This window comes from Gekko japonicus, unplaced genomic scaffold (assembly GCF_001447785.1).
Source record: "Gekko japonicus isolate JY-2015 unplaced genomic scaffold, Gekko_japonicus_V1.1 scaffold84, whole genome shotgun sequence".
Classification (NCBI taxonomy): domain Eukaryota; kingdom Metazoa; phylum Chordata; class Lepidosauria; order Squamata; family Gekkonidae; genus Gekko; species Gekko japonicus.
This window is the reverse complement of record NW_015159712.1, coordinates 574,694-586,226: the sequence shown is the minus strand read 5'-3', so window position 1 is coordinate 586,226 and position 11,533 is coordinate 574,694. Positions and strand designations below refer to the sequence as shown.

General features: G+C 42.1%; 1 protein-coding gene across 1 annotated transcript in view; it reads right to left on the bottom strand.

Moving 5' to 3' along the window:
- Positions 1–11,533, bottom strand: part of AMBRA1 (autophagy/beclin-1 regulator 1) — a 160,579-nt gene that overhangs the window by 61,237 nt on the left and 87,809 nt on the right. Inside the window, exons 12-13 of the mRNA XM_015407332.1 lie at positions 2,390–2,470; positions 2,187–2,287 (exon numbers count right to left, since the gene is read on the bottom strand). Coding sequence (XP_015262818.1) covers positions 2,187–2,287; positions 2,390–2,470 — 182 coding nt within the window. The remainder of the gene's footprint in view (positions 1–2,186; positions 2,288–2,389; positions 2,471–11,533) is intronic.

Sequence of the window (11,533 nt, the reverse complement as noted above, 5' to 3'; positions counted from 1 at the left end):
AATTCCCTACCAGGAAGTAATTTTGTCCATGATAGGGCTTCTGGGTTTTAAGAGGTGCATAATATGGCATCATCAACATGACAACTGCTCACCTTCAGAGCCGCACACATTAAAATAAGAATAGTCCATTCATCTTTAAGGTGTATTTCATCACATATGGATGATCAAAGTGTGATTTTACTTTGAATATGTAACCCACAAATAGCTATGATATTAGTCCTGTTCAGTGGAGGACTATGGATGCAATCAAGGGGCTTCACAAGACATAGGGGGACTATGACAAAAAATTATAAAAAGCTTAAAAAAATGGTATTAAATGAACATAAAATGGTGCTGCCCTGGCCCAGAAAAATTATTAATATGAACATTTAGCTCAGTGCGAATTATATGGGTTTACAGAAGCTCCTTATCTGATAGGGATCCTGAAACCAAGGCTTTTTTTCAACACATGGCATTATTGTTTGGGGACCTTTTTATCATAGCAAGAGAATACTTTGATTGGTAAAGTTGCAGTCTGTGGTGCTAAAGATTTACTCGCCTCCTGTCATTCTGAATGACCATAAACATACCACTGATGATTACATGAGAGAAATGAAGTGAGAGAACCACTGGAAGCTAGAAAGAAACTGAATGCCACTCTCTAAAGTAGAAAGCAGCTGAATTCTGCATAAGGCAAAGTAAAAGCAGATGTCTCCAGCAAAGAAGAGCTGGAGAAGAATTCTGCAGTGTTGCCTGGCAGCAAATAATTATCTACCAGTGAGCTATTTCCATATATGCCTACAACAGAATCCCACACAGACAATCAGCACAGGGGAAGGATGTGTCTTGGCTGAAAGCAACAGGCAGGCTTCACGTTCAGCAAGCAGAGAATGCCTAGCAACTTCTGGAAGTTCTGCAACAAAAATGCAAAGGAAGGGGATCTTACTGGCATGAACAAATGGACATTCCAAAAGTGGAAGCTCCCCTTCCTTGGCCTACAGGAAGCCAGATGTTAACCATGACCTGACCAAGGAAAGGGGCTTCCTAACCTCAGGCTAGAACAGTGAAAGACTCTGAACAAGTACTTCAGTGAGAGGAAGAACAACCACACCACCACAGACAGGCTCCAGTTCTATCCAGGATCCCTAATCCAGAGAGAGTATGATTGGGATGTCCCTTTGCTTGTCCTCAGGAAGGAGATTTACTAGATATGACAAAAATATTCTCTCTAGTCATGGACAGAGTTACATTCTAGAAATAGGATTGATGAAAGTTGGAATCCCAGATAGATTAATTACAAAACCATCCGTGATCTACTGACCAATAAAAAGGACACTGCTTCTACAGGCAACAATCTTGTAAAGTCTCTATAACCATTAGGGCTAGAAATAGTAACACGAAAGTTCTGTGCCCATACCTTACAAGATGAGTATATTTACAGAATTCATATTTCTGGCTATAATCTTCTGCTACTAACAGGAAGAAGCCACATTTTTCTATCCAGGTGCAACAATAGTAGCAGCTTTCCAAAATACCCAGCTTACTCAGAACATGCGTATCCCACTTACTCAGTACTGTTTAAAATCTAAAGGCATGCCGGTACAGTGTGACACAGACAAACATTCCTACATCACTCTTGCATTTGGTACTGAACAAATACCAATTCAAACACCACAAACAAATTCTGTTATCACAAACCTTCAACTCCAGGCAACCAAAGTTCCATTTTATCTGCCTTCTTTCCATCCACACACATAACACTCTTCAGTCGCCTGTGCACTATAAGCAGATGCAGCCATAATTTTAATATGCACCCATTATGATCATAATTGAATCTGTACTGTTCTTGAGCCATTTTGCAAGCTTCAACATGAGCAAGACACCCTATAATTGAATCAGAGGGACCTGTAGCAAACTGATCATTAGTTTGTCAGAATGTTAATTTTTAACAAGGAGGGAGCATACTTGGGGTCTGGTAGATTTTTTTTAAAAAAACTAGTCTGTCCATCTCCATACCCTAATTCTTCTTTTACGTACATTCACTCGAGTTACAGAATGTGCACTATTAGAGACAACCACAAATATCAACAGATGGACAAATTAGTCACTGTGATATCCAACCTCAATCTATACATTACAGCCACCGCTTTACATGCCAATCCTAGCCTCGATGATATATTGAAAAAGAGGGAGCAGGAGAGTCTTACCTGCCAAGACCCTGTTAACAGAGGAGTGAGTGGCCAAACCAGGCTGTCCACGTTCATGAAAAATCCCAGCATAAGGCAAGTACTCTGGCAGCAAGAAACGCCTAGAATGGAGAACAAATTTGTAAGAAATACTGCCAGGCCACCAAGGATCTGGGCAATGGACTACACAGTTGCCATGCCCTTGCTGAATACACAGGTCTTACCTGGGGACAAAACGTCCAAGGGATGGTGCAGACATGCGAGCATTCCGAGGGGCTCGGTGCCTTGATCTGTCTCCATTGTCCCTTTAGGAAACAAAACACATTATTTTTAATTCCATCTTGCAAGGTGACACTCAGGTCTTTTGATATTCACCCCATTCATAGGTCTGGTAGAGATGACTGCTGTGGCAAAGTGACTGCCAGAAGGTTCAGCTGAGATTTTAAAAAGATGCAGGGACAGTCATCCTTTAGAAACCAGATCAGACAGATCACCTCCAGGTTTACCTTTTCTTTACATTATACAGAAAAACTTCATAATGGAGACCTAAGGAAAACTGAATCTTGGAAACAAGAGAACACCAGTTATTTATAAATAAAGCATTATTTTTTATTTATTTATTTAGACATTTTTACCCCGCCCTCCCTGCAAGCGGGCTCATTAATGGAAATGACTGTTTTAAAACCTTTTTTCTGAACAAAGACACCACTTAAATTTAGAAGGATGTTGGTACATTCTGAAATCAAGCTAACTGAACCACAGATTGGGCAGTTCCTGCTAATGATCTTAATTATTGCTAATGATCTTAATTATTGCTAATTCTATAAAAGGCTATTTTGTCCAGCACTATTCTGCAAGTAGCCAAGAATTACTCCATTTGCAGAAGGGTCACGGTGAATGCAAAGATTTCCTGCTCTCACCCGACCCCAATCCCAATCTGTGTTTTCTACTCTAAAACCTCCCTCCAGCCTATTATGATGCAGATCAATAGTACAACGACATGTAAGACCTCCTGCAAGGAAAACACATGTGCCATCAAATTGATACAACTCTCTTCCAGTCACTTTGACTCTTTACTGCTCCTGGTCTCCAAAGGGTTTGGGAGTAGAAGAACCTTTAAACTTAGGGGGGAAATTCAATTAGCTAAAGCTGTGATAGAGTTTAAAACAGATATGCACACATACACACAAAACTATCAAGAATAACCAGGCTTCACAGCTGTGTTGTGCATGCTAAAACATAATAAAAAGCCCATGCCAGAAGCCCAATCAATTTTTTAAAACATTGTGTTATTTTCAAAATTAAAGTGTAGTATTTCCTTTTGTCTCTTCAGTGCCTAAGACATACTCCAACCAGAGATTTAATATTTCTTTGACACTATGAGAACCTGATTTTGTCAACAAAAGCTCAAATGCCCTCTTAAAGACCTCTTTAAAAGTTTAGAGGAAAAAGAAGCGACAAGATTTATAATAAAAACATTTAAAAGTAAATGTGAAAATTAGAGACCCATTATTCAGTTACTCTAATTTTACATTCCAGCACTTGAACAGGCCAGATCTGTACTAAGTGCAGAAACACCATTAATGAAAAAAATGAGGCAATCAAAAATAAAAAACTGAATTCTGATAAAATTTGAAGTGCCAGGTTCTAGAATGTCTATTTTAGTCCCTCCTCAGAAATATTTTGCATCAGGTAAGAAGAGAAGATGAGGGATGTGGAATGGATCTCAGAATGGGAGATGGGAGACCACCAAGGAAGACTCTGTAGAGCAAGGTAACGGCAAACCACTTCTGTGTAATCACTTGCCCTAAAAACCCTATGGGGTCATCGTAAGTCAGATGTGACTTGACACACACAAGAGAAGATGAATCAGGGCAAGACTGTATCATTCCTCAATACTGGATTTCCCTCATTATGAATCGGCTGGGGTCTATGCTTGTAAGCAAGTGCTGTCAAGTTACAAACAACTTACGGCCACCCCAGCAAAGGGCTTTCAGGACAAGTGAGAAGCAGAAGCGGAGAGACTCTGCAGAGTCTTCTTTGGTGGTCACCCTTCTAAGTACTAGCCTTGAGATCTGACAAGATCAAGCTATACCATGCTGCCTCGCCCCCCCCCCCAACTGGGGCCCTAGCTGGATACAAATGTGCCCTGTAAGAAGGTCAAGTTTGTTTTAGTAGGCAGTTGATGAGACAATATCTCCAGTAACTACTCAGCATTTAATCTGGCATTTCTGGACACAGTGCTAAAGTTTGTAATTGCAGAGAATCCTGTTCTGGATCCAAATTGACCCAATTTGCAACCTCACTTTGGGATTCAGAAGACTTTGACAGGTCTATTGGATGCTTTGCCTAGAAGCCACAGACAAAACACCTCCCAGTTGGTCCACCTGGATCTCAGTAGTTTTTATCTTTATGTCATCCAACTGAGACAACCTAAAGAACTAAGCAGGAACAGGAGACAAAGCTTTGTGCTTGGTAGGTAGGCACTTCCTTCCTAGGGGTGCTACAGGTTATGTATGATGTGGCAATCAAGCAGTTGTATCTGCAGTGAGTCTATAAGAAGCCCCTGAGAGTCTATGTCTAGAAACTGTTCATCAACATGGTCTAACTTTCCTTTAGAATTCATCTGGGCACTGTAGTCTTTTCTCCAAACCAGTGTTAGGCAGCCATGCTCAGGTAAAGGAGAACAGACTGAACCTGAATCCTGAGAAGATGGAAGTGATAGTGGATTGAAAGCCCCACTCTCCAGGAGGTCCATTTTATAGTATCTGCCAACTATAACCCAGTATTTATTAATCCAAACATAATTCTAGTTTCATAGGTGGTAGCCATGGAGAGCAGAGTGTTCTAACAGCTCCATCATTCACCAGTCTCAACTACAAGGACGGCCAGGATGGGAATGTTGTGGCCATTACCTGTGTTGTTTTTTTAACATTCAGGTTTGACTACTGTGATGCACTTAATATGGCATTACTCTAGAAGAGTGGTTCTGAAGCTTCAGCTTGTATAAAATATAGCAACCTGCTGTTGTGTAGGCATGTGCACATACAAGGCACAATCATCCTGATTTTGTGAAACTACCTCTTCAAGATTAGGCTGAAGTATCTGACACTGTAATAATATCTAAATTGTAAATGATGGCAAAAGAACTGGTTCACATCCCCCCCACCCACATACACTCAGATTTATTTAGACTTTTATTTGCTTTGTGGCATTTTCTTGTATGGATATTATTTGGTCTATAAGCTAGTTAATTCACATTTTAGGGAAAGCAGCATAAAAATGCTCATAAGAACAGTTTCCACACTGCAATGCAGATTCAAGGACAAGCTAAAGGCCATGGGAAGAAGAACATTATGAACCAGCTGGATTGATAGGTCAGAGGGGAAAACAGCTCGATCAGCTCTCTAGAACCTCTCTGGAAGTTCCTTGCTGTCAGTTTCTCATGCCTCTGCATCTATGAGATCTCTCTCCCTACATCTCCCTACTCAAATGAAACTGGGAATTAATCAGGATTTCAACAAGGGTACAGGCAACTGTCCTTGCAGCCTCAGAGCAAAAAGCACTGCACTAACGCTGCAAGCTGCTCACCAGTGACTATGTGTTACTGCCTAGAGGTCTCTGACCAACCCTGCTGGAATACTGCTCTTGATGGAACTCAATCCAGGAAAACAATTTATACATCCTTGTCGCTATACCAGGGCTTCTCTCGTACAAAAATTCTTGCACCTATGTCTAACATTATTAATTCTCTAACCATTATCCCACACACACACACACACCAATGTTGGTATTGTTTATTTTTGTTTTTATGGAATGATCTGGTGGAAAGGTGGCAAAAAATGTTTAAAATAAAAATAAACAACACAAAGGAATCAAAGACGTTGGAACTGCCAGCTCAAGGTTATTTCACTCCCTAGAAGTCAACTAAAACTAAAACAAAACCCCCCAAAATCGGATTGCTTGAGATGAGTGGGTGGTCTTTTCTGTATGCCTTAAGTAGCATGTAAACTGTGCCAAAAAAGGGTGAAGATAGCAGATGTTATATGACTACAGTGTAAAGACAAAATAACACTGCTGGGTTCAAAATTAGTTTCAGTGATGTTCACCTAGTTTTCAAAACACACCTCAGATTTTAAAACACTATATTAAGATTTACAGTCTGATATTTATGCCAATCAAGTTCAGTAGAAGTCACTCCAATGTAAAATATGCCTAGGACTGTAGTTTTTGATTTTCCAGTCAAACATACTGAAATTAAGAAATTACACACTTAGGGTTGCATATGCAACTAATTTAGCAACAAAATGACTTTTAATAGAAATTATTGTATTATAACCTCTTTGGGATTTCCCCAACAGCATGTAAAACAAGTTAAAGGGTAAGAACGTTGGGTAGTTTTTCTGTCAAAACGTCCCAAGGCACCAGAATTTCTCAGACGTAAACCGCAGGGTTCAAATTAAACAAAACAAGCCGAAGGATCATGGTCAGGTTTTTTCCAAGTAAAGCGTGAAAAACAGATTCCTGAGGACTCCAAACAGAAAGGGAACAAGTTGATGAAAAGCTGTTGATCCCAGCCTAACAAATGAAGAGCTCCAGGTCAGTGCCACTGACTCCTAAGCAGGGAGGAATGAAATGGAAGAGAAAGTGACATTCTGTGCAGAAAGTATGCAACAAAGGAACTGAGCTCAGTTACTTAGAGCTCACAATGAAGTGGGGGGGTCATCATTAATGAAACAACTGGTGAGAACCAGTGGAGTGGCAGAAAGGATAGCAAATTGGCAGGTATAGGTTATATCAAAAGTCAAATTGCTGAGGAACTCTGGCAGTGTGCATGGGGGATGTCTTAAGCAAGGGAATATGAGAGGGGCTTAATTGCGGAGCAACATTTCCAAATAGTGGTGTGGGGGGGAGTTACATTTCTTTTTTGATGGGGCTGACAGAGCACTGTGATGCTGATCCCTCTCACTGCTCACAGCTACAATAACAAACTTACTGGTTACTACAAGAGCTCTGACAGGATGCCAATTGCTTTCAATGCCTCCACAGTAAAAGCTTTATCAAAAGCCTAGTTCAGGCCCTGGTCACAGAGGCCGGATATCGCGGGGGGGGGGGGGGGGGCATGGCTAATTGCCCCAGAGGAAACTAACGTGCGACTGCCCGAGCACACGTCCCGGTTGAGGTCCCATGGTTAGGGGGGAGATGCCGACCAGACGGGTATCCTGCAGCGTGGCACAGAAGCTGCACCGCGTGATCGCACTAGCAATCGCTCTTTGTGCGCATGCGCTGTTGGGCGCTGTTGCGCAACCTGCGGAGATGGGCACCGGATGCCACATAAGTCCACCGGAAACACGATAAGACGCCTGCCCTTGGCCCGTGGTTTCCGGAAACTAGTACCTTGTAAGTACTAGTATTTTAATCTGCACCTTTGGCGGGGAGCCACAGGTTCGCCACGGGAGCACTGCGCTTCCCAGATGTTGGGGTGTGATCGCGCCCGGAAAATCCGCGGGACTCCCGTGCCTCTTCCACAGCAACTTTGCCGTGTGACCAGGTTCTCATAAATGTTAAAACACATATGTGTGCCTATTACTATAAAACATCTATATAAAAAGAAAAGGGAATATGTGTGCCTATTACTAGAAAACATCTATATAAAAAGAAAAGGGAATATACTTACGATATCTCATATACAGAATACTTGGAACAATTTGGCATAGTCTATTGTACAAAGTTAACTTGTTTAGTATTTAATTGCTTTTTCAGTGGCAGCTCCTTGTAACTTAACATAATGATAACTGAAATAACGTCTGAGATACCAACTTGCTGTTGAGTTTTATCCTGGGTCCAGGTTACTATCATCAATAGTGACACAAAAACAGGGTAAGATAGTATGTTAAGAAAATGTAGTAAATACTCATTAAGTATCCACACGTTTGCATAACTGCATGCATGATCTCCTTTGTGGATTCAAGTAAAAAAAACCAGGAGCAATCTATGGCCTGGAGCCTGACCTGTGAATGGAAAAGACCTCATAGGAAGGATTTATTCATCCTCTGCCATAGAGCCCCTGAACACCACCCAGAAAAGCTGCTCTTCAGAATGGAAAGGCCTTCAAAAACAGTGTGGAATGTGTTACTGAGGGGGGGGGGCTCAGCTGGAGAATTGAACAGAAATCCCCCCCTCCGCACATGAATGGAGAATGGGGAGAGGCACTGGATCCAAGGGCAAGGCAGCAAAGATCAGTTCCATGATCATTGATGGTTCTTAAATTCTCTGGAGAAGGGCAGGCATATGAATACTGCAAATAAATAGAATTCAGCCATATAAATTTGCTATAGCTGGGATTTTTTAACATTCTTTCCTGGAACATATTTAGGCAGATCATTGGTGCTACTGCCCAGCATGCAAATCAATTCGGTTGAAATGGAGTAGCCAACATTCTATTTAACCATCTTAAATATCAAATCCCCCCCCTTTGAACAAAAGGAGTGTTAGTGTAAACTATGACATACCACTAGCTAATTACTACCTGTCCTGCATTGACACACACAGTCAAACCACCACAAAATTAATTGGTGATCACTCAGAGTAAGGAAAGGTTAGGGGAAGCAAAATGCAAGAAGGGTAGAGTTCTTTTCTTGAACTATTATCTGAAAAGGGAAAAATATTAAGTGGAAAAAAATACACAAACATAGGTTTCATCACCATGAGTCTTATCAGAAGGTAAGAACCATGAAAATGTGCTGAATTACAGAACATTCAGAGTATACAAAAGCATTTTCCTGACAGGGCTATGCATTAGACTGTAAAAACAATGTCCCAAGAGATGGGCTAGAAAAACAAAACCAAAGAGAATAAAGCATTAGAGCAGTACAAAGAATACCTCTGTCGAAGCCAAAGAAATGCAAGCAGAACAGATTTCCCCTTCAAACTGCTCGAAGTGCGGCTTTTAAAAGCCGCACCAAAAAAGAGATGCCGCGGCGGGATCCCACGATCCCCTCAGCTGCGGCGCCGTTGCTCCCCGGCACGATCAGATGCCGGGGAGGAAGAGACGAGTGGGAGGGGGAGGCTGCCGAACTGTGCATGCTCAAGCATGCGCAGTACAGCCGGGGGGCGGGGATGCACCGGCAAAAAGACGCGCCCGCGATCCCACGGCCGGCAGTGATGTGGCCTTTTTTGCTGCGGGTTTTGGCCGGGAGGGGAGGATTGGGAACGGGCTGGGAACGGGCGCACCACGATTCCCAGATGTTGCTGTGGGATCGGCCCGTTTGCTGCGGCCCCAATCCGTCCCTCTCCCGGCCCAAAACGTCTCGTATGAACAGGGCCTATAAATGGCAACCAGATTGAGACTGCTATACCCACCAAGTTTTTAAGCTGCCTTCCTCCACCATTAAGTGTGATCTCCTCTTCAGCTACTCCAGGGGAACCCCAGACAATCCATTCCCAATTTATCAGCTAAAGTTTTAAGCCAGCAGGGCTGCAAGGAGCAGATTATTAATGGCTCCTTCAACAGTCAAAAAACATAGCCTTGATTACTTCTCAGAGGCCATTTAGAAAAGGGGGGGGGATTTCTATAACACAGAAAAGCACTTCACAAGATCAAGTATCCCTGACAAGCACCAAATACAAGAGGATTCATCACCCGGTCAAGTGCTATGCACTGCAGCAAAGCCTTGTTAAATGTGGAAGATTAATTGCTACGAATGCCAATTTAAAAGGATGAAGTCACACATCTGTGCTGTGACCCAGGAACCAAATAAGTCTTTTCTGATCCTACCTGTCGCAATGATAAATAATTACTAAAAGCAACAATGAACTATCACGTTCAATGGCTGCATTGGGTCACCAGATACCATGGCAATTGGAGGCTTTAAAGGGAAAGGCAGAACGCTTGACAACCACACACTGAAATTAGCAGAAGTGTTAACAGCCACCATATGAAGGCAGCATCTGTGCAGATTAAAATGTCACTAAGGCTCTTCATGCAAAGAATATCTTTCCAGTAGACCTGCTGGAGCATGTGATGGCAAGGGACTACATTTAGTAGTTTGGAATGTCCAGGCCCACTGATGGACACAGGAAAGGATATTAACAGAGAAACTTATTCTGACCTCACTTGCTGAAAAAGGTTCTACATCTCAGGAGCTGAATTTATATTGACAAGATGTTAACTAGGCACATAACTTTAAAGATCAAGTAAGACCAGGATGGCTCTGCACTTTGTTTCTGAAGCTAGGGAAAACACAGCCAGGTCCTTCTGATGCGCTAGTGGAGTTAAGTCGTCCTTTAGACAGATATAGGTTCAAGGAATTCCTATTCAGCATCCTCAAGAGTAATACAACATCATTTGAACAATAAATCCAAGCTTCTGACTACCAAGGGAAGATTGCAATGATTTAAGACATTACAGCATTTTACAGAAAAGAACTAATGATGGATATATCAAGTTTACAGCATTTCTTTCAAGTCACAGAACACAGAAGACAACATTTAGACCTGCTATCTTAAGAGTATTACAGAGCTCCCCTAATAATTAAAGCTTCACAAACATGGCAACAAACAGATTCAGGTGAGTATTTAGTTGTGTTGGTCTGAAGCAATAGAACAAAGTTTGAGTCCAGTGTGCATGCACATGAAAGCTTGCACCCAGAATTAAGCTTTGTTGGTCTTAAAGGGGCCAGTGGACTCAAACTTTGTTCTGTGACAACAGAAAGCAATAACTGCATTCTGCCGTGTTAAGTCTCAAGTTTGATCGGCTGCTGCAGGAGGAGTGTGTTCTAGCCAGGGATAAAAGATACCAGCTGCTCAGCCCTATCCTGGTCTGTTACTGAGACACTGAAAGAAGAGTGTGTGTGTGTGTGTGTGTGTGTGTGTGTGTGTGTGTGTGTGTGTGAGAGAGAGAGAGAGAGAGAGAGAGAGAGAGAGAGAGAGAGAGAGAGAGAGAGAGACCTGAGCCATGCCATGTGAAATTTTTAGTGTGGCTTATTGTCATTTTATTTGAGTAAAGACCTGAATAGCCCAGGCTAGCCTGATCTTGTCAGATCTTGGAATCTAAGCAGGGTGGGCCCTGGTTAATATTTGGATGGGAGACCTCCAAGGAATACTTGGGTCGCTATGCAGAGGCAGACAACAGCAAACTACCACTGAATGTCTTGCCTTGAAAACCCCATGGGGTCACCATAAATCAGCTGTGACTTGACAGCAAAAAAACCCCTGAAACCTGTTATTATAATTTTGTTAAAACACTCAAGAAAAACCTACAGAAAGCTGATGATCAGACAGCTTTTGGTGACTGAAAAAACTAATTTGGTTAAAAGCTGATCAATGGAATCTTAAGGTTCTGAAGGTATAATGGGGGCAATGAAGTC